Consider the following 23,077-nt stretch of genomic DNA (forward strand, 5'->3'; position numbering starts at 1 on the left):
ACTTGTGGGGAGATAAAAGCTGGAATTGATGGGTAAATGGGTGGGTGAGCGGAGACTTGGTTGGATGGCAGGATTGAGGGAGTTTCCACAAAAGCCTGGAGCAGGATACTGGAGACCTGGGGCCGGGAGAATCCAAGCTTTTACTCAGCATTTCCCGGGCTGGCTTAACCTCCCGTGGAAGAACGGGGAAGGAGGCTTGACCACTGGCCCCCCGCCTAGAAAGCATCTCTCCTGGGATACTTTAGCATCAGACAGTAGGTTTCTAATCCATGGTCTAAATAGGTTTTCAAGGTTGGCAACATCGAAGAAATCCATATCGACATTTTCTTTTTCTTTCTTTTTTTTTTTTTTTTTTTTTCTGTCTTTTTAGGGCCACACCCACAGCATGTGGAGGTTCCCAGGCTAGGGGTCAAATCAGAGCTGTAGCCTCTGGCCACAGCCACAGCAACACCAGATCTGTGCCACATCTGTGACCTCTACCACAGCTCACCGCAACACCCGATCCTTGACCCACTGAGCAAAGTCAGGGATCGAACCCACAACTTCATGGATACTAGTTGGGTTCATTACCACTGAGCCACAAACGGAAACTCCATAGCATTTTCATTTTAATCAGAACAGGTGAAAATGACCTCAATGCCTATGACTCGCTTGTCTACCTACGTAGAATTGAATGACACAGTCTGGGACCTTTTAGTGGATCCAACACACCGTGTAGAGCCTGAATCTTCAGCTCCTAGGCCCAGGCGGGGCCTCTCATGGAGCTGGGAAAGACAGGGAGCAAGAAGAGTTTCTGATCCCCAGGCGTCTGCCTAGGCAGGGCCGCCCCGCTGCGGCTGCAGCAGTATCAGGAGGAAGTCTGCACTGCAGCAGCCCTGTAGGCTCTTGTCTGCTGCCCCCCAACTCAATCCAAGTGAGTTAACGGTTCAAAAGAATGGAAAGCACAGGATTAACCCGTTCCAAGTGCTCATTTGTTGGATTTCCAGCTCGCCTCCGCAGGACTGGATGTTAAGCCAGTCTGCCTTGTGTAGGCCTCCCCGTGGGGGTGTGTCCCAGCACTCCTTTCCCACTGGAAGTGCTCCCAGAGAGCCGGAAGGGATATTTCACTCTTGCTCTGGCTGTGTAGCCAGTAGGGGGGCAAAGTCTCCCACACTGACCTCTCCTGTCCCCTGATTCCTACAGCTCTTGGAGTCCAGATGACTCCACTGAGGTCCTCACTGTCGCCTGAGTGTGAGCCTGACCCTCCCATAAGGTTGTATACCCATCACCACGCTCTGATTCCAGAAATTTTCATCAAGTCAAAAATAAACACTCGGAGTTCCCGTCGTTTATTCCGCGCAGCGGAAGCGAATCTGACTAGGTCCATGAGGATGCAGGTTTGATCCCTGGCCTTGCTCAGTGGGTTAGGGATCTGGCGTTGCTGTGAGCTGTGGTGTAGGTCGCAGACATGGCTTGGATCTGGTGTTGCTGTGGCTCTGGTATAGGGCAGCAGCTGCAGCTCCAATTGGACCTGTAGCCTAGGAACTTCCATATGCTGCAGGTGTGGCTCTAAAAAGCAAAAAACTAAAATAAAAAATAAACACTACCTATCAGCAGTCATTCCTGATCTCTTGATTTTCTGACTCTTGGCAACCACTACTCTACTTTTTGTCTCTAGGCAAACATTTGCATGTTCTGGACATTTTATATGAGTGGAATAATACAATCTGGGTCTTGTGTGTCTGGCTTGTTTCACTTTACATAATGTTTTCAAGGTTCATCTGCATTGTAGCATGTATTGGTACTTCATTCCTTTTATGGCTGAGTAATATTCCACTGTATGGATGTACCACATTTTATATATCCATTCATCGGTCGTTTCCACATATTGCCTGTGATGAATAATGCTTCTATGAACATTCATGTACACATATGTTTTTTTACTTCTCTTAGGTATATAAGAGAAGTAAAGTACTCCTAAGAGTAGGAGAGACTTTGAGACTGTTTTCCAAAGTGGTTGCACCATTTTACATTCCTACTAGCAATGTATGAGTTCCAGTTCCTTCGCATCTTTACCAAAACTTTGTGTCCATCTTTTTGATTAAAGTTAATCCAGTACTTAGGAAGTGGCTTCTCATTATGGTGTTGAGTTGTATTTCCCTGATAGTCAATGATCTAAGCATCTTTTCATGTGCTTATTGGTCATTTACATATCTTTTCTGGAGAAATGTCTATTCAGATCCTTTGCATGTGGTTTTTATTTGTTTGTTTGTTGTCTTTTTTACAGCCCCACCCATGGCATATGGAAGTTCCCAGGCTAGGGGTCGAATGGGAGCTGTAGCCGCCGGCCTATGCCAGCGCCACAGCAACACCAGATCCGGCCTCGTCTGTGACCCACACCACAGCTCATGGCAATGCCGGATCCCCAACCCACTGAGCAAGGCCAGGGATGGAACCTTTATCCTCATGGTTACTAGTCAGGTTCATTACCGCTGAACCACAGTGGGAACTCCAGATCCTTTGCACATGTTTTAACTGACTTATTTGTCTTTTTATTATTGTGTTTTAAGAGTTTATGTATTTTAGATACAAATCCTTTGTCAGATATAAGATTTGCAAGTATTTTCTCACAATTCTGTGAGTTGTCTTTTCACTTTTCACTTTAATGAAGTCCTTTGAAGTATAAAAGGTTTTCTTGTGGTTTTTTTTTTTTCTATGAGTTTTATAGTTTTACCTCCTAAATTTCAGCCTTTGCTACATTTTGAGTTAATTTTTGTGTATGTTGTGAGGTAGGGGTCCAGCTTCATTCTTTTGCATGTGAGTATTCGGTTGGCTCAGCTTCATTGGTTGAAAGGACTGTTCTTGACCCTGGGCAGTTGTTTTAACATCCTCGGCCAATTGATTGTAAACGTGAGGATTTACTTCTGGATGCTCAGTTCTAGCCCATTGATCTATATTATGTCTATCTTTATGCCAGTTTTGAAATCAGGAAGTGTCAGTCCTCCAGTTTTGTTGGCTTTTTCCAGATTGTTTTGGCTGTTCTGCACGCACAGCAGATTCTCCTGACACACATGTTGCTTGGTCACTTGCTTTCTTGTCTCCTTAATGGACTGTGAGCCTGTGAGAGCCTGGCTGGCCTGCCTGGCTAGGCGAAAAGTGTCTTCTCCCTGCTCCTCGGCACCCCCTTCCCTGGGTCTGTGGCTAGTGGAGATCTGAGCTGTTGTGGCTGAGCTGTCTTCATCCAGGGCAAGGTAGTAAAAGAGGAAAGTTGGTGAGGTGCATCTGGCCCCTCAAGTAGGAGATAAAAATCCAACTGATCCTCCCCTTGCCCCCATCCCAGCGTCAGTGTTTGGTTATAATTCTGTTAGATCCACTCGGAGCCAACATACCAGCTCTCCCCTGGTGCCTCTGTCATTCTTGTCACTCTCCTGCCACGTCCTAAGCATGAGGCACAGCAGATGGTGCAGGCTGGGGCATATCTGTCTTGTCAGGTGGGGCAGGTGTCACAGTCCAGCTGCCTGGTGGCATCTCTGGTCCCCTCCAAGTGTTCTTTATGGGCCCAGCAGAAATGTTGCCTGCACTGCAAGCACCAGTTTTGCTGATGGATGAAACTTTTTCTTCCTTGTAGGGCTTTCCGTCCTTGCCTTAAGAAGACCAAAAGAGGTGTAGCGGGGGAAAGGGGTGAATCAGAGGGCAGATTTTTCTGGAAGGTTTCAGGAGAGGCTGACCTGCTACTGGTACCATAATACTGAGGACTTACAGCTTTGACCTTTGCCCAAAATACGGCCCCCGGCTAGGAGCTCTCGTTAATGAGGAAAAGTAATAAAACCGAGTGTGACTTGTCATCTCTCTGGAGTCCCAGGAATGATTCTTCATGCCTCCCTGCAGGGTGAGGGGAGGCCAGTGCCTGGGGGAGACTGAGCTCAGTGCCTTCACTGCGAACCGTGTGAACTTGGACCCGATTTCTGTGAGACAGCTTCCTCTTTTGTTAGTAAGGGAGCAATAAGGAATTTTTTTTTTTTAATGGCCACACCCACAGCCTATGGAAATTCCTGGGCCAGGGACTGAATCCAGCCACAGCTGCGACCGAGCTGGGTCTTTTAACCCATTGTGTCAGGCTGGGGATTGAACCTGTGCCTCCACAGCAACCTGAGCCACTGCAGTCAGACTCTTAACCCACTGCATGACAGCAGGAACTCCCTCGAAGGGTTCAAATAGGAAAGTGTTCGTTGTTATCAACCTATTGAATGCTTTCCTTGTGATAGTCCCTATATTACTATTCAAACTAAATCAAATAGGGTAAAGAAAAAGTTTTCGTCATCTCCAGAGCCATAAACTGGAGTGTTTTGAGCATCTGCTGTATGTTTAATCCTGTACTAGTCTTCATGTGTATTTTCAATTCTATGAGGTTCGAAAGAGGCCAGTTAATGGCACCCTCCCACATAAAGACTCTAAACTAGTTGAGAACTGCACAGAAGAGTCAGAGATAAAAATAGAGATTGTATTATAAATGAAGGTTGGACCAACACACGGCTCCGACCTACAGCTAAAATGCATCTTCACGCTTTCGCCTGACTTTTTCTGTTCCCCAGTTTGAAGCCTGGTTCCAAGGTGCAGAACCGAAGGAGCAGGTGTCCTGGGGGATAGATCTGGGGCTCTGAGGGTGGTAACATTGGTCTTTTGGCTGCTTCTGTGAGTCTCGGCTCCGCTTCCTGGGCTCTCTGTAGTGCTAGCCCTGAGGGAGTGGTCACCAACTCTGCTTATCTCACCATGAAGACTTATGTCTCTGGAATGTTGTTGCTAATTCTTATCCGAAGCTGTGCTCTGCATGCACCATGAAACTTGTTGGCAATTCCAGTTTCTTGACAGCCATTAAAGCTCTCTGTATGCAAGTGGGTTAACCTGTCTGAGCCCTGGATTCCTCATCTCTGAAGTGTGGTAAGACTCAACCCAAAGGATGCTGAAGGACTGGAGAGAAAGGACTTAGTTAGGGACTGGCCCTTAATAGGTCCGTTGAGCCTGGTGCAACACCCTAGGGAACCCAGCTTTCCTTTCCAGATGCCGAGGCTTCTCCCTGTGTGCTGAGTAAGTCTCTTTGGAGGCCAAAGGATCAGGCACAGGTCTGCGGGCTGGAGTTAAGAGATGGAGATTTGGGAAAGACAAGGACTCAGTAGAAGCCGGGCATTGAAAAGCAAGCACGGTGCATGAACTGATCCGTACGGATTTATTGCCTGGGTGGTGGAACTTCAATCCCACATTTCAAGCCTCCTCCCGGTTGGGGGTGGGAGGGGTGTCTGGGGTTGTTAGCAAAAGTGTCAATGCCCCAAGCCTCCCCTCAAACCCATATTTAGGATTGTCTAAGGCAAAATGGTGAAGTAAGCAATGGTTTCCCCAGGTACCCACTTCCTCTTTCTGCACCCCCTTCTCCTCTTTCACCATCCTTCCCCCAGCCAGCCAGGAGGATGAGTCTCTGAAAACGAATTCACTGCAACACAAAGGGTGGCAGAGTATGAGCTAACTCCAGCCCTCTGCCTGTCGCTGTAGGGCCCGGTGAACTATGAATGGTTTTTGCAATTTTTAAATCGGCCACGCTCACAGCAAGTAGTTCCCTGGCCAGGGATCAACCAACACCATAGCCGTGCCTGAGTCACAGCAGTGACAGTGCTGCATCCTTAACCCACTGCACCACCAGAAAAACCCCGGTTTTCACATTTGTAGATGGTTGGAAAAAATCAAAAGAAGAATAATAGTTTGTGACACAAAAAAATTACATGAAATTCAAATTTTATTGAAACATAAAGTTTTATTGGAACCGTACCACCACAACCATTTGTTTACATATTGTCTATGACTGCTTTCAGCTGAGTTGAACAGTTGTGACAGAGACCATAAGACTCCCAAAGGCTAAAATATTTACCTTCTGTCCCTTTAAAAAGAAGCTTGCTGGAGTTCCCATTGTGGCTCAACGGTTAGGAACCTGACAGGTATCTATGAGGATGCACTGGCCTCACTCAGTGGCTTAATAAGGCCCAAGTTGCCACAAGCTGCGATGTAGGTCGCAGATGCAGCTTGGATCTGGTGTTGCTGTGGCTGTGGCGTAGGCCAGCAGCTGCAGCTCTGATTTGACCCCTAGCCTGGGAACTTCCATAGGTTGCAGGTGCGGCCCTAAAAAGGAAAACAAAAAAGTTAAAAAGTAAAAAGATGGATGGTAGAGATTTACTGTGCTATGTGCTCAACGGGATTTGCCTTCAGAGGAAGGGGCAAAGCAAGGGAACTCAGGCATGTGGGCAGGCCTGCAGAGGAGATGCTGACTGAGAAACTTTCCCAATATCCTTCCAGTTAGAAGGGCAGAGGGTGGAATTGTCTAGTTCTGCAGACAGGGCCGCTTTTTTTCTTTTGCTTTTTAGGGCCACACCCAAGGCATATGGAGGTTCCCAGGCTAGGGGTTGAATCAGAGCTGTAGCTGCCGGCCTACACCACAGCCATAGCAACGCCAGATCCAAGCCGCGTCTGCAACCTGCACCACAGCTCACGGCAATGCCGGATCCTTAACCCACTGAGCGAGGCCAGAGATGGAACCTGTGTCCTCATGGTTCCTAGTCGGATTCGTTTCAGCTGTGCAGCTAGGGCTGCTTTTGTTTACACCGGGATAGCATGGCATGGAAATGGTGGGATTCAGGCATATGCCTCCGTCTAGCTATGTAGACAGCAGGATTCAGTAGTGGATTAATAACCCTTAGAGAGCCAGTCCCTCCAGCTTCCCTACCAGGCTGGTAGCAGTGATTTTACCTGAGGCCATTCAAGTTCCCAGAGTCCTGCACAGCCTCCCTGGTCGGCCCTGAGCAGCCCATTCATCACTCGCCTCTCTCGTCCCCACAGAATTTGCCTTCTGCCAGGTGGATGCCTGCATTGCACTGGATCTGGCCCTGGCTGTGCTGTGTGACCTGCTCCAGCAGTGGGACCAGCTGACCCCTGGACTCCCAGTCCTGCTGGGATGGCTGTTGGGAGAGGGTGATGACCGCATGGTCTGTGTGGAGAGCGCGCATCAGGTAACCCCAGGGCCTCAGGGCAGTGGAGGCAGGTGGGAGTGTCCAACACCCACTGGGTGCAGCACTTACAGGCTTATGCGGGCTTATCGTGCCCGCTGAAAGTGTGCTTCTGGATGCTCAGATACTGAGCAATAACCAACCAGGACAGGTTCCAAGTGACCCCAGCAGTTCACTGGGGGCTGCTCGGGGGACTGGGGCAGCTTTCATGCTGGCCTTCTGGGTTCCAGTGGCAGGCCTTCAGATCAGTGTGGGGAGGGGACTTTAAAAGGGGCCCCTGGGCAGTTGAGTTTAATTACCGAGAAAGCTTATGGGTGACATTGGAGTACCTGCGGGCTCCCCATAGTTGGGTCTGAAGGTGAAACACTTCCAGAGAATCAGGTTCCTTCCAGGATCTTTGCTGCTTGAAGAAAACTATTCGCTTCCTCCGGGTAGGGGAGCAGTCCACAGATGGGGAAACTGAGGACCAAGATAAACAGCAAGAGCTTCTTGAGAACTGAAACTCCACTCCACCCGTGTCTGACTCAGCTGGCCTTCCTGGCATCCGCAAGAGGCCAAGAGTTCAGCAAACAGCCTGTTTATGGGAAATTTGGAGACAAGATAAAATGTCTGTGATAAAATGACCTTGAAAATCCCCAACGGTGTAGAAATTTGGTTTCATACTCAGAGACTCGAGTCTTGTGTTGGACAGTTCTTTGCCCTTTGTTCTGCTGCTCAGATTCCGCTTTCCCCCCCCACCCCCTCTGGTTTCTGGAGACACCTTCAGGCCTAGGCCCACTCCTGTGCTGAGGTCTCCTTTTCAGCACCAGGCCCCCAAAATATCTTGGCTGAGAACCACAAACACATCTTTATCAAAGGTCATGTTAAGTCTGGGGGAAGAAAATTCTTCTCCGGTGGAGAAGTACAACAAGTGAAAATAGAAGGTGACCTTCAAGGCTGCAAGTGGTGTGTGTCCAGGGGTGTTGACAGGCGAGAGCGGGCCCTCTGTTGGGTGGGGGAGGGGCCACACTGCTTCTGCGGCCGCAGGACTCTGCTCAGCATCCCCTCTGAGGTTGGCTTTTGGCCTTTTCTTCTGATTGTAGGTGGAAGAAGACCACCTGTTTGAAAAAACGGAAGTCAACTTTTGGGCTGAGACCCTGATCTTCGTGAAATACCTCTACAAGCACCTCTCCCGCCTCCTCTCCACGTCCAGCTGGTGTCCCCTGCGCCCCGAGTGGCTCCATCGTCTTCAGAGGACAGCGTCCGAGCAGTGCCACCTCCTCTCCCAGCTCTTCAGAGAGCTGCCACCAACGGCTGAGTTTTTGAAGACGGCAGAGTTTACGAGGCTGCGCATCCTGGAGGAAAGGACTCTGGCTTGCCTGAGGCTGCTGGCCTTTCTGGAAGAAAAGGACGGGGAAGGCATCCTAATTCTGGATGCTTTGGACTCTCCTGCAGCAGCGAATCCGTTAACCCTTCCAAGAACAGAAAGGGCTTGTTGAAGAACGAAGACTTGTTGGCCGGGGGGGGGGGGGGGGGCGCTGAGGTATTCCCCCACTAAGTCTTCGGGAAGCTCGTTAAACATAAATTCGAGAATCTTCTCCCTGTCACACCTCCCCCACTCTGTGAGTCTAGTCTCCTTTCCTACAGAGGAATTTTTCTTCAGTTCCGTCATTCAAGGCAGCCTCGTTTATTGCAGCTACTGTAGGAAGTGAGGCTACCACGTGGAGTATTTACTCTGTTCCCAGGTGCAGGCCACCTGCAGGCCTGACTTAGGCTTTCTCATCCCCCAGGACCTCCACTATCCAACCATAGCCAGCCTGCATTTTCTCTGAGTTGATTACACAGAATTGGGTTTTAAGACATGATTCCCCATCACCACCCCCTTTTTTTTGGCTGGACGTAGAAGCTGATTTAGTTGGCAAACAGCCCATTTGGTCAGCATTCCAAATTTTATTCCATTTTTAGCTAAGGCAAGAATATATATTCCAAACGTTGGGTCCTGGGAGATTAAGGATCAGCTTCATACAAGTAATTTTTTTACTGTCTGCATGTTTAAGTCCTTCAGTGACCTACGTATGCAATCCTAATTAATAAAAGACCCATTAAGAGCTCCAACCCCCCACCCCCCATTATTAGGAAACCAGATTTCACCACCCGGTGAAACCATAGACTCTTGGCTGTTACAAGGAACCTGGGGAAAGGAGAGTCAAAATAAATGACTTGTTTGATACTAAACTGTTTACTATCATTTTCTTGGTGGCAGTAACACAAAGATTCTCATTTAAGATGCCAGAAAACATTTATCCATTTCAGTGATTTAATCTAGACCTTAAGGATTTTCGGCTTGTCTAAATCTAGCCTGCCCTGCTTCCTCAGACACCCAGCAGGTGTCGCTCTTGCACACATTTTTCTGCTGGTTCTGGGTTTTTTTGTTTTGTTTTTTAATTGGCTTGCCATTCCTGAATTATAATTTCTGAGTAAGTGTCACCCAAAGACAGTTATATTGAAATTCACACGTTGGCAGGTCACAGCCTCATCCATGTTCATTTTTCATCCTAGTTATCTGAAAAAATGATTTCAGTAATCATATATGCACTTGGTCCTGCTTTTAGGATCTGTAAATATTTTTAAATACTTCTCAGGTGAGCAATCAGAATTATTTTACTGATGTGTAAGGGTCTAAAGGGCAGTTTAGAGGAGAGTTTGAAATGATCATTTCCTACTGTAAAAAAGCCTATATTGCAAATATAATTTATCTTTGAAAGAAAACCACCCAATTACTCAAAGTAGAGCCCAGTGGAAGTGTGAGAAAGGGCTGTACAGGAAGAGGCGAGGAAAGAAGTTAAAGTTTTGTCCTATAGAGAGCAGGGAATTCCTGGAGTGGTTCTGCATTATTCAGCTCAAAATGTGCTTTTTTGTGAGCCTGGATTAATTACCTGGTTAGGCATCTCTAGCCCACACTTGATGGAAAGTTGCCAACCTAACATTTCTTTTTGTTCTGAGAAGGCCTGGCTGGTGAGAAGTCAGAGAATTGTTGGCATAGCGTGATGATAACCATGGTAGAATAATTATGAAATTGGCTCCAGCAAAGCCCAGCTCATTTGAAAAGGCCAGCATTCCTTTTTTCTCCATTTAAAATGAAATAAAGCAGTTACATAATAATAAAAATATTTTCTACCAGCAGGTACTCTGTCCCAAAGCATGTTTACATGTTAGCTCCAAAGTCCTTCTACCAAGCCCACAAAGTGGGTGTTCTCAAAGCTGTTGACTGGGAATACCCCAGGTTCTGATCTTGGCTGCCTCTGGCCAGCCTGGGAGGACAGGAGAGACAGATGTTTCCACTGGTTCTGTATCTGAAATCTTGTTACTGACCTCCCAAAGCAGGAGAAATTGTTGTTTCACACTTTCTTGATGCTTTCCCAAGGGAAACTCATAATACCCCATTGTTAGGGCCGCCCTCCAACTCTTGTGTTGGGGATCATTTAAACAAAGAACAAAACAGAGTCAGGGTTCTTGGGTATTCTAGGCTACAGGTGTCAGACACAGTTGCCCAGCCTTGTCTAAGGGCCAGTGTAGGCTGGAGAGGTAAGAGGGAAGCAGTGACCTCTTCTGAGGTCACTGCCCTTGGCTCCTAGCTTGAGGGTCCAGTATTTGATGCCTCCTCAGCTCTGTGTTCACAGAGGCGCTCCACCTATCTGGCCATACCCCAGAGGCCTGGCTTCCTCCATTTCTATGTTTGTCAATGTGTTTTAATAAATAAGAGAGATTATACTTGTTTATCTTTTAATCACCTTAACAAATAACTCGTTTGCACTTTGACATAGGTGAGAGAGGAGTAAAATAGGAATTACCTTACTTTTACAAGGAACTCCAGGTGCCTAAGTGATTATGTGATTTGCCTAAAATCACAGGGTTTATAAGGGACAGGGCCCGAACTCTAGCCCTATGTTTCCCATCCTGAAGTGCTCACAGCCCTGCTCTAGCTCCCTGGATGGGCGGCGGGTGGAGAATACAGCAGTGGACACTGAATGCAAGCTGAACTCTAAGGAGTCGGTTTCTTGAGTGACAGGCCTGACTCATTCCCTCCCAGGTTCACTGAGATAAAGAATGAGCGCTGCAGAATGGAAGTGAGCATCAGGAAACAAAACAAGATCAGCTGGGGAAGGGGGCGTGGGTAGCTTCTTGGCCTTGCGCTTACTGGACCTTTCAACTTAGGCCCAGTTACAGCCTAGGCTGTCAGGTGTGCGAAATCATGGGCCCAGCTCCAGCTTTTTGGCAGCATATGCGAAGACGCGGAGCGAGGAGTCCCGGACCAGATCTGCTCGAGTAGGGCCGACAGCGGCTTTAGCCTCCCTGGGCGCTAGGGGGGGCGTCTGCCCCATACCCACAGGGCACCCGTTGGCAGAGCATTTCCCAACGCGAGCTTTTGGGGGTGTGGGAGGAAACCCGGGCGAGCCCACCAGACGCGTCCTCGGTGCCCAGCCCTGCCTGGCTGCGGGTCGGCCTCAGCCAGAGCCTGCAGCCCACAGGTTCTGCTCACAGTTAAGGCGGGGCGCGGCGCCCTCAACGGCCGGAGGGAAAGGGCTAGGAGGCCGCGCCTGGCCAAGGCTGCGGAGGGCGGGAGCCTCGGCTGGCAGCTGTGCCACCACCCCCGGGAGGGCTGGGGAAGACCGAACCGACCGGCAGACAGACAAGGTGGCGGGAAGTGGCCTCCATGCCTGCACGGCTCTCCCGGCCTTTCCTCCAGTCCTCCCAGCCGGCTCCCCCGCCCGGGACGCCCCGCGCCACTCCGCGCCTTTGGCCCTGGCTCAAGGTCTTGTGATGTGATTAGCAAAGCCAGCGCCTTGTCCTCAGACACTCAGCCCTGCCCGGCAGGCCCCGGCGCTCAAGCCCTGTTTACTGCAGCCTGGGCGGGAAGGGGGGCGGAGAAACGGGCCCAGGCTCCTCCGGGCAGGACTACCCCGGCAGCCGCCCGCGTGGCCGCTCCCGCCCCCACACCCACCGCACTCCACGTGCAGTCGGGATGGAGCCACCACCCATCCGACTCAAGCCCTCGCCCCCCCGCCCCCCCCGGCCGGAGCACCCTTTGCAACCCAGTGGGGCCGCGCGGACGGTTGCAGTATTCTTGCATTTTGCAATTCCCGCGCCCAGTATAAGACCGAGGGTGGGAGATAAAAACTCCGCAATTTCGCGTAGCAGGATCGGGCGGGGAGAGACACGTCCAGGGCTGCAGAACCCCGGCCAGCTTAAACGTGCTGGGGATTTCCAACAGTGCAGCCCCAGAGGAGGGGAGCTGAATCTTCCCGCCGCCACCTAGCAGCACCCATCTAGGCCGAGCTCTCCACGCTGCCCCGGGCGCCCCAGCGCCCAGCCCCGCCCCGAGGCCTCCCCACCCCCCTCCCCCAGAGAAAAAAAAAAATTGGCGGCGGCCAATGGGAGGCCGGGAAGGCGCCTGACGTCCGCGAGCCGGCGGGCGGCGTTGCCTGGAGACCCCGGCGGGGGTCAGCGTTCTGTCCCCTCCCCCGGCACGCCCCTCCAGCCTCTGCCGCGCTGCGGGACAGTATATAGGGCGCGCGCTCGCAGGCCGCTGAGTTCCAGCAGTCCGAGAGCTGCCGTCGGCTCCGCGCGGGGGGGCGGGCCGGGCACCCCGGGGCGCGGAGGAGCGCTCTAGCTTCACTCTTTCTTTCCCCCCACTCCGCACTCCTGGGCACCCTCAAAACCAGTCCACGCTGCTGCCTCCGTTCCTTCTTTTCTCGCCCCCCAGCAAACTTTCGATCCCTCCCCCGCCCCTCGCCCGTTATTCGTCGTGGCTCGAGCCGGCCGCGCCGCCGCGAGGGTTCCTCCGGACCTCCCTGCCTGCAGCTCCGACCATTACAGGATCCAGAAACATGTCGACCACACTTCTGTCCGCCTTCTATGATATCGACTTCTTGTGCAAGGTACGCGGGCGGGGAAAGGAGGGAGGGAGGGAGGAGGAAAGGCAAGAAGGAAGCCCTTCGAGATTTCAGGCTTGGCCCTCTGCCCTCGGCTTTGGGAGTCCTTTCCTCGCCTTGACTTTTGGGTTCGGGAAAAATCCTGGAGTTTGCAGTGTGTGTTCTCGCGCCTTGTGGGCGGAGAGAAGGAGAAGAGAGGAAGGGCTGGAGGGAGTAGCTGTAGCTGTTTAGTTTCTCCCCAGCCGACCACAGCCACGCTGCCCGGGGCTTCCCGGACGGGGTTTGCGCCGCCCAGGCCGGCGGCCCACGGCTGAAGATCACATGTTGCAAGCCGGCGCGGCCTAGGGTGGGAGAGTCCGGCTCCTCCCAACTCGAACTTGATTCTTGTGCTCTTGTAAGGGTGGCGGTTGGGGGCCGAGTCAGAATCCGAAAAAAGGGAAAAGAATCAGAGAGCTGCAAGTGGTTGTTACTCTGCAACTCCTCCAACTCTTCCCTCCCTTTTCCACTTTTCACCCCTTCCCCGCTACCCTCCTTTTGGCAGACGGAGAAATCCCTGGCCAACCTCAATCTGAACAACATGCTGGACAAGAAGGCGGTGGGGACGCCTGTGGCCGCTGCCCCCAGCTCGGGCTTCACCCCGGGCTTCCTCCGACGGCACTCGGCCAGCAACCTGCACGCGCTCGCCCACCCAGCGCCTAGCCCCGGCAGCTGCTCGCCCAAGTTCCCGGGCGCGGCTAACGGCAGCAGCTGCGGCAGCGCGGCGGCCAGCGGCCCGGCCTCCTACGGCACCCTCAAGGAGCCGTCGGGGGGCGGCGGCACGGCCCTGCTGAACAAGGAGAACAAATTCCGGGACCGCTCGTTCAGTGAGAACGGCGATCGCAGCCAGCACCTCCTGCACCTGCAGCAGCAGCAGAAGGGGGGCGGCGGCTCCCAGATCAACTCAACGCGCTACAAAACTGAGCTGTGCCGACCCTTCGAGGAGAGCGGCACGTGCAAATACGGCGAGAAGTGCCAGTTCGCGCACGGGTTCCACGAGCTGCGCAGCCTGACTCGCCATCCGAAGTACAAGACGGAGCTGTGCCGCACCTTCCACACCATCGGCTTCTGCCCCTACGGGCCGCGCTGCCACTTCATCCACAACGCCGATGAGCGGCGGCCTGCGCCATCGGGGGGTGCCTCCGGGGACCTGCGCACCTTCAGTGCCCGAGACGCGCTGCACCTGGGCTTCCCCCGGGAGCCGCGGCCTAAGCTGCACCACAGCCTCAGCTTCTCGGGCTTCCCGTCGGGCCACCACCAGCCCCCGGGGGGCCTGGAGTCGCCCCTGCTGCTCGACAGCCCCACGTCGCGCACCCCGCCGCCGCCCTCCTGTTCCTCCGCCTCGTCCTGCTCCTCGTCCGCTTCTTCCTGTTCGTCGGCCTCGGCAGCCTCCACGCCCTCGGGCGCCCCGACGTGCTGTGCCTCTGCGGCGGCCGCGGCTGCGGCGGCTCTGCTGTACGGCACTGGGGGCGCCGAAGACCTGCTCGCTCCGGGCGCGCCCTGCGCCGCCTGCTCGTCGGCCTCGTGCGCCAACAACGCCTTCGCCTTCGGCCCGGAGCTGAGCAGCCTCATCACGCCGCTGGCCATCCAGACCCACAACTTCGCCACGGTGGCTGCCGCCGCCTACTATCGCAGCCAACAGCAGCAGCAGCAGGGCCTGGTGCCCCCTGCGCAGCCCCCGGCACCGCCCAGCGCGCCCCTCCCTGCTAGCGCCACCGCGCCGCCCTCACCGCCCTTCAGCTTCCAGCTGCCGCGCCGCCTGTCCGAGTCCCCCGTGTTCGACGCTCCCCCTAGCCCCCCGGACTCGCTGTCGGACCGCGACAGCTACTTGAGCGGCTCCCTGAGCTCGGGCAGCCTCAGCGGCTCTGAGTCCCCCAGCCTCGACCCTGGCCGCCGCCTGCCCATCTTCAGCCGCCTCTCCATCTCCGACGACTGAGGCAAGAGGGCGCCAGTGAGGAGGAGGAAGGGAAGGCAGTTCTGGGGGTGTTGGAGGGCGCCCCGGCGGTCTCGCCTCTGCTAGGGGCAGGGGAGCACGGGGATGTGTAGGGGGGAATGATACCGGCCACAAGCAGACTTCAGGCCGCACCGAGCACTTGGACTCGAACTTGTGTGCCGGGAGGGGCCCCCACCCCTCCCTTTTCGGTTTCCTCTTGTTTTTTTTTTTTTTATTATTATTTTTATTATTATTACGAAGTTTCATTCTTGTTGAGCAAAAAAAAAAAAGCCAACGAACTTTTTGTATCGGTGAACAAAATATTCACAACGGGGCAGTTGTTATGCGAATTGAACAAAAAAAAAAAAAAAAAAAAGACAAACACCTAAAAACTTTTTTAGGTCTCTGAGTGTGGGACTTTAGGAAAAATCAACCCAGCACCAGCAGCTACCAACCACCATTCCATATCTTCACTTGAAAAGCATTAGTTAACAGTCCAGATGTGGGGACTCTTGAGTGGAGTTCCTAATTGTGTGTCTCAGACCAGTGTAAACAAACCAGCCAGCCATCACCTTGCTAAACCTATAAGCTTTTAGAATCCAATATCCTACCAAGAATATGCCTTGATAGCAGACCTCAGCTCCATAGGTGTTTTTTGTTTTTTTAACAAAGTTAAATATGTCTGGAAAAAAAACCTTGCATTCCAAAGTTTCATACCGGTTACTGGTTTCATTGCCACCACTTAGTGGATGTTTAATTTAGAACCATTTTGTCTGCTCTTTTCTGGAAGCTTTGGGCAGAGTTTAGTTTGTAATTGTTGGGGAATAACTGCTGAATTTTTAGCTGTTTTGAGTTGATTCGCACCACTGCACCACAACTCAATATGAAAAAACTATTTAACTTATTTATTATCTTGTGAAAAGTATACATTGAAATTTTTGTTCATACTGTATTTATCAAGTATGATGAAAAGCAATAGATATATATTCTTTTATTATGTTAAATTATGATTGCCATTATTAATCGGCAAAATGTGGAGTGTATGTTCTTTTCACAGTAATATATGCCTTTTGTAACTTCACTTGGTTATTTTATTGTAAATGAGTAAAAAAAATCTTAATTTAAGAGATTGTATGTAATATTTATTTCATTAATTTCTTTCTTTGTTTACGTCAATTTTGAAAAGATTGCATGATTTCTTTACAGAAATCTATCTTGAGGCTGTGGAAGTAGTTTGAGGAATATCTTATGAGTTTTTCTTAGAATGTATAATGGTTGTAGCCCATCCAACTTTAAAAGAAAAAAGTGACCACATACTTTGTAATCAGGCATAAATGTGGCATGCTTTTCTCATTCCAACTTTAAAAACTAGCAAAAAAGAAATGTGTTTTGTTTGCTTATCCCACCAGTTCTACTGTGACATAACTGCGTATAAAGACATGTAGCAATAAGGGGGGGGGTAGTCTCAGTGCCTTTGGAAGGGCCAGAACTTGCCTTAAATCTTCCTCAACCAAATAAGTATTTTGTCTATTAGTGCTTGAGAGAATTTGAATGTAGGATGGGTTCAACTGCACAAAAGGAAAAGATTTTTACCACTTTTTTATATATAGATATAAACTGAAGAGGCCACCTCTTAGTGCTAAAATGGTATATGTAGTACATGAATATGACTTGTTTAATTACAGAAAATTCCAAAAACTTGTACTATTTTTTTTTTTTCCATGTAGAAAGGCAGGAATCTTTCCTGGACAGCGGATGAATGAGTAGTCGTTTTAGTTTGTACGTAGGTACAGTTGGAGCACTATATTTGTATGTACTCGGGACTACTTTGACAGAAGTAGGTATTTGAATGTAACGAGATAAGTCAACTTGAGTTGTAATATATTTTGGGGAATCAGTTCACTACAAATTGTGACTGTAAACATTGTACTGTAAATGTTCTGTAGTTTTCCCCCAATAAAAATTTTGGGAAAAAAAAAGTATTAATGTGTAAGATAGCTTGCTTTTTTTTTTTTTTTTTTTTTTTTTTTTTTTTTTTTTTTTCCTAGCTTCCCACACCCCTCTCAGGCATTGATTGCCCAGGTCAGAGGGGTTGAAGGCTAGGATTTAGCTGGCAGAGCCCAGAATTCAGAAGAGCTTGTCCCCCCGGCATGTTTTATAGCAAGTTCTTTTAGCTGGAAGAAAGTAATTTGGACTGTCAAGGGCATTAGTTAGCTGTTCCCCTTGGTAATAAGATGCATCCCTGGGTTGGCTGGTGGCAGGGCCTGGCTGGAAGGCCTGAAGGGGTGTGGCCCGCCTGTGAGTCACCAAGTGGTCACGTGTCTGCAGTGGCAGCTGAAGGTCTGATTCCCCCCCTCCACCCCCCACCGCTGAGACGCCCAGGGAACTGCTTGGGTGAGGAGGGTCTTGCCAACCCTTGGCTGAGCTGGGGGTGGGGGGGTGAGGCCCGACCTTTCCTGGGCTGGAGAACCAGGGTTTTGCCTGGACTTTGGAAAGCCTGGTTGTGTCCTTGTCCGCAGAGGACGGAAAGAGAAGGAAGATTAAACAGGTTAAACTTATATCTGGGTAATGTTTGTTTATGCGGACGGCTTCCTGTGGGAGTGAGCACACACGTTATTTATGCAAAAGGATTAGTGTCTGTGTTTGAGATGGTTGAAAGCGGCCAGAAAGCACATTTAACCCAGGTCTCTGGAAAAGGGAAGGAAAAAAACTAAAAGCACCAATCTGTCTGCTGATTCTCACAACTGAGCTGAAACCTTAGTATGGTCCTTTCTTACACTTTAAAACAAAAATGGTTCATAAATCAATTCCTGTTTTTCCTTTCCATCCCCCCCCCCACTCCACCCTCGCAACACACAACACACACACACACACACTTCAGACACTTTTTCCAAAGTAGGTAAGAGACTCAGCAAAAGTTGTTTCCTCACCTACAACAGCTGGGCTTTATCAGCTGAAGTTGCAACCTCCGCAGGCCTGTGTTCGCGGGTCTCCGGGGGCTTCACTGCTGAGCCCGGCAGGGTGGGGGCGTCGGTGGAGTCCGCCAGGCCTCAGGCAGCTGTTTCATGTTAAGGACGATCGCACTGGTGTTCACTGGAGCGTCTGGGTGCTGGGCGATCGCCGCCAAAGGAGCCGAGGAACAGTTTCGAAGTTCTCTCAGCTGCCCGGCCCCCGGCTGCTGCGGGCCTCGGCGGTGGGGGAGGGAAGCCTGAGGCCAAGGAGGGCTCGGCCGGCCTGGACCCCGCAGGCTCCCAGGCCTCTGCACCACAAAGAATGTGCAATGGGCAGGAAAAGTCTAAAGTGTGGTGCTATTTAGGCCAAACTGCATTTCAAAGGCCTTGTTTCCACCTCATTCCCAAACTGATTTTTCTGAACAAGTACTTTGGATCAGCTGGAATGGTCGACTTCTTTTTGGGGTAAGCCGCCTTCATTTTTGAAAAGTTGGTTTGTTTGAAAGCCCAACTGCTAGGAGTTGATGTTTTGGATTTAAGACCCAGTGGAGCGTGGAAAGCGGGGCGGGGGGCCGGGGGGCGATCATTCAGAAATTTCCTCTTGCCACAGATCAATGGAGGGTATGTAGGTCATTGTCTTTCTGCAGCGCCTGGAATTAACAGCACACCACACGCTTGGTCGCCCTGAGCAGAGTTTTCTTGTAAATTAAGGGAACTAGAAGTAAAAACTGCAAGTAAGAACAAGCCAGGATTCCTATCACGGGCTGGGGAGGGGAACTAAAACTGACTCCTGCATTACATTCTAGAAAATTCTTTGGTCCGTTGTGAGAATGAGCCCGGAATGTGATGATGTTTAGGATGTCTTCACCAGGGCATTTCCACGAGCCATTGGCAAACGAAGGTATCTTTGAAGCAGCCCGGTTCGTGTGTACCACCTTCTACATTATTTCGGAGAAGGGGTGCATGCGTGTAGCTAGTTTCCACCCTTCACTCACTCTGTCTGAATCCACTGCTGAGTGTATAAAACGAGGGGAAAAAACCACACACACAAAAAAACTATTGAGAAGGCCAGAGCTCTGCACCGCCCTTGGGAATAGATGGGGGATTGTGAGCCCGGGAGCGGCTCAGGAACCCGGATGCAAGGGCCAGGCCCTGGAGGGCTCAATGCAGGCTGGACAAACAGGCAAAGCTCTTTGCTGCAGCTCTGGCCCCGCACTGGGATGCTCAGTGGGGAACTCTGCCTGGGGGGTGGAGCTCTCAGAAACCCCCGGGGCTGGCTGTGTGTGGAGACGGGGAGGCCCACTAGGGAGCATTTGAACCTGGAAGAGAACCGTCTCCAGGCATTTGCTCTCTTTCAGTTGTGCTTGTGGTGGTGACAAGGGTGAGGGCAGATGTGCCTCTGGCTCCATCTTGAAAGTTGGAAGTTGGGCCTCTGGGCCTTCCCTGGCCTTGTGAGTTAATGGGAGCCAATGAGGCCCGCCCCTGGTAAGCGCCCGGCTCACCTGCCACCAGGGGCCTGTAACCACTCTCCATCGTTGTTACCTCATGGATGCTGTTTATTTTTTCTTGTTCGTTCTCTGGGATGTGCAGACGTGTGGCCATCCAGGGCAGTTCCAGTTTGTGCCGCTGGCAAGGCCCAGGAGGGAGGGAGGAAAAGAGGGAGGGGCAGGGAGGGGCCAGGGCCTGGCGGCTGGACAGGCTTGCCCAGGAGGAGCCCTGCGGGAAGGGGGGCCGGGGAGCAGGAAGCTACAGCCCCTACAGGCCCAGCCCTGCCTAGGTGGCATCTCCCAACCTCTCCTGACAGTGTTTGCTGGACCTGGAAAATGTATGGGTGTGCATGCGTGTGTCTGAGGGTGTTTTTGCGGGTGTGGAGGGAGGGCTGGTGGGGCGTTTACATGAAGGGTGTATCTGTGTCCTCATCCATCTGGGTGGATGTGCACACGCGTGTTGTGTTGCCATGGCTGGGGTCTGTGGGGGGGGTTGCTGCAGGAGAATACTGGGGCTGGGGCTGGGGGGTGTGTGGAAGTGTGGCTGTTGATATGTGGGGGGGCATGTTGCTCATGTAGGGCGTGAGATTTGGGGAGTGGGTATGAAAATCTGTGAGTGTGGGTTTGGGTGGGTCTGTTGCTCTGTGTGTGTGGTGTGTGTGTGTCGGTGTATGTGGGGATCTGTGTACAAGCATAGGTGTGAGTTTGGTCATGTGTTGCTCTGTGTGTGTGTATAGCTTTGTGTGTGTATGGATCCATGTGAATGTGGTTATGGAATTGGGTTGTCTGTTGTGTGTGTGAGTGTGAATGTGCAGGTGGGTTTGAAGGTATCTGTTACTCTCTGTGTAGAGGGTGTGTGTGTGTGTGTATCTGTGTGTGAGTTTGAGCGTGTGTTGCTCTCTGTGTGTATGTATAGCTTTGTGTGTATATGGATCTGTGAATGTGGTTATGGATTTGTGTGTGTGTGTGTGTGTGTGTGTACAGGTAGGTTTGAAGATGTCTGTTACTCTGTGTGTAGAGGGGTGTGTGTGTGTATCTGTGTGTGAGTTTGGGTGTGTCTGTTGCTCTGTGTATCTATCTATGGAGGTATAGGTTTCAGTGTCTCTTGCTGTGTGTGAGTGTGGGTGTAGATTTGTGTTTTGCTCTATATGTGTGTGTCTAGGTATGTGTGTGTATATGTGTGTGGATGCAGGTTTCATTATGTCTGTTGCTGTGCGTGTGTGTGTGTGTGTGTGTATGCACACGCACATGCGCATGTGGGCTTGGGTGCTCCTGTTGCTGTGGGTGGGTGTGACTGTTGCTGTTGCCTGTGTGCATGTGTGTGTGTGTGCACGCGCACACGCATGTGTGGGCTTGGGTGCGCCTGTTGCTGTGGGTGGGTGTGACTGTTGCTGTTGCCGTGTGTGCATGTGTGTGTGTGTGTGGGCTTGGGTGTCCTGTTGCTGTGGGTGGGTGTGACTGTCGCTCTGTGTGTGTGTGTGTGTGTGTATGTGTGTGCACATGTGTGGGCTTGGGTGCTCCTGTTGCTGTGGGTAGGTGTGGCTGTTGCTGTTGCCGTGTGGGTAGGTGTGTAGGTCTGTGGGATGTGAGGAAAGAGCTGTGAGAGTTGCTGTATGTTTGGGTCTGGATGTTTCGGGGGGGGGGATGTCTCTGTTGAGGTGGAGTATGAACAACACCTTTGGAGGAAAAGCACCCCTTTTGAGCAGGCCTCTTTCGAGTTAAACCCTGTTTTCAAAGCCCGGAAATGGCGGCCAGACTGTCACCCACTTCCTGCAGGGCGGTGGGCAGAACAGGGCTGGGGGGGCGGTGGGCAGGCCTTCAGGCCCGAGGGACCCCAGATCCATTTTATTGCTGGTCACACCTGCCAAGGCCTCCTGGGCCTGACTGTGGGGACACATTTAGAAGCAACTCATTCTCTAGTGGGAGGGAGAGGGGGCCCTTTTATTTTCATCTGTTGCAGAAATAGCTCGCGTCTGATAGGAGTTCTTGTGCTCTCTCGGGTGGGAGGCAGCTCTGAAATAGAAGGAAAGATATTAAGGATTTTAGACACACGAGAAAACTCCTGAGCTCACTGAAACCGAGTTTAAAATATTTCTCTAAAAATAAGCTTTGTTTTCCTTGTGGATTCCTCTGGCAATCAGGCCCTTGTGTCGGGGCGTTTAGCTGGCCTGGGAAGCCAGGCGGAATTTTTTAAAAAGCGAGCGTTTCCCAGCTGTGGCCTTGGAAAGTTCTCTGTTTTCCATTTATTAAACTCCTAGTTTCCGGCTAATTAAAATTATTTTCAAATACATCTCCATGGCCCACCAATATGTGATGAGACATGCATGGACTTCCCAGTGACCCTGGAGGAGGCCAGGCCAGACTGTGGGGTGGCCTGTGACCCCTGCACTGGGCCTGGTTCTGGTATTATGGGGAGACCCCTTGAAAGGCAGGCCCAGGGCCTTGTGTTACCAAATCCCACCACCCGGGGAGTGACTGGGGTGAGAGGCTGCTCTTGGGCCGTCTTTGAGCGCTACAACCACTGGAGAGGGGCTGGGGGACCTTGGTGGCCTGCTGCTCGTTCCTCTGCTTCACTGAGGGGAGAAGGGCTGCCCTCCAGGGGAGAGGAACTTGGCCGAGGTATATGGCAGGTGGTCCTGGGCTGCCTGGTTGTCTCTCCCTGGCCCGGCTCCTGTTGAAGCTACAGGTCCAGACAGGCCAGTGTTCCTGGGCTCTTTCGAGCACCTACAAGACGTCCAGACTCCCAAGGTGACGTGTTGTGAAGATGGAAATCAGAGATGCTGCAGGGCAGGAGGCACAGGCCGCCAAGGGCCAGGGCTGGTGTGATTCCTCGCATGCTGGCAGCTTCCCTTCCACTGCCCTGGGGTCCTGTCCAGACATGGGGCGGGGAGGGGGGTGGCAATGCTGGAACTGCTGCCTAAGACCTTGCATCCATCCCACAGGCAGCTCCTGATCGTCTGGGACATGCCAGCACCACAGGACAGAGGTGAGTGGACAGGTGCCATCCTTACCTTTCTGGAGTACATGTGTTTTCAAGGTTCATTCATGTGGCAGCGTGAAGCCGCCTTCCCTCCTTGGTGTGACGAGATAATATTCCTTTGCATGCATGGACCGTGTTTTGTTTTTCATTCATCAGTTGATAGATGTTGGAGTTGGCACCTTTTGGCTGTGGGGGCGGGGGTTGGTTAGTTTGTTTTGCTTTTGCTTTTTTTTTTTTTTTAATCTTTTGGCTTTTGAATCATGTTGCTATGAACATCCATGTGTACACATTTTTGCATGAACATATGTTTTCAGTTCTTTTGGTTCTATACCTAGAAATAGAATGGCCAGATCGTATGGTAATTCTACATTTAAGTTTTTGTTTTTGTTTTTGTTTTTTTGCCTTTTCTTAGGCCGCCCCCGCGGCTTATAGAGGTTCCCAGGCTAGGGGTCCAATCGGAGCTGTAGCCACCGGCTTACACCAGAGCCACAGCAACACGGGATCTGAGCCGCATCTGCGACTTACACCACGGCTCATGACAACACCGGATCCTTATCCCACTGAGCGAGGCCAGGGATCGAACCCGAAACCTCATGGTTCCTAGTGGGGTTCGTTAACCACTGATCCAAGACGGGAACTCCTACATTTAAGTTTTTGAAGAACGGCTGTACTATTTTCCAAAGTGACACATAGGTTTTTATAACAGTTTTATTAATGTCTGTTTCCCCTACTTTGCATGCATGCTCCTTGATG

The 23,077-nt window shown here is 51.3% G+C and overlaps 2 protein-coding genes and 1 long non-coding RNA gene across 3 annotated transcripts in view; all 3 read left to right on the plus strand.

The window, feature by feature from the left end:
• Positions 1–9,239, plus strand: part of THADA (THADA, armadillo repeat containing) — a 324,874-nt gene extending 315,635 nt beyond the window's left edge. The window contains 2 exon segments of the mRNA XM_021088406.1: positions 6,859–7,028; positions 8,108–9,239. Coding sequence (XP_020944065.1) covers positions 6,859–7,028; positions 8,108–8,503 — 566 coding nt within the window. The 3' untranslated portion in view covers positions 8,504–9,239.
• On the plus strand, positions 12,583–15,282 carry ZFP36L2 (ZFP36 ring finger protein like 2). Its single transcript, XM_003125190.6, has 2 exons — positions 12,583–12,943; positions 13,479–15,282. The coding sequence occupies exons 1-2, from the start codon at positions 12,893–12,895 to the stop codon at positions 14,907–14,909; spliced, it is 1,482 nt and encodes a 493-aa protein (XP_003125238.1). The 5' UTR covers positions 12,583–12,892; the 3' UTR covers positions 14,910–15,282.
• Positions 19,540–23,077, plus strand: part of LOC106509841 — a 69,085-nt gene continuing 65,547 nt past the window's right edge. The window contains exons 1-2 of the long non-coding RNA XR_002342741.1: positions 19,540–19,682; positions 22,287–22,330. This is a non-coding gene — a long non-coding RNA (uncharacterized LOC106509841). The remainder of the gene's footprint in view (positions 19,683–22,286; positions 22,331–23,077) is intronic.

Source organism: Sus scrofa, chromosome 3 (genome assembly GCF_000003025.6).
Source record: "Sus scrofa isolate TJ Tabasco breed Duroc chromosome 3, Sscrofa11.1, whole genome shotgun sequence".
In the NCBI taxonomy this organism is placed as follows: Eukaryota; Metazoa; Chordata; class Mammalia; order Artiodactyla; family Suidae; genus Sus; species Sus scrofa.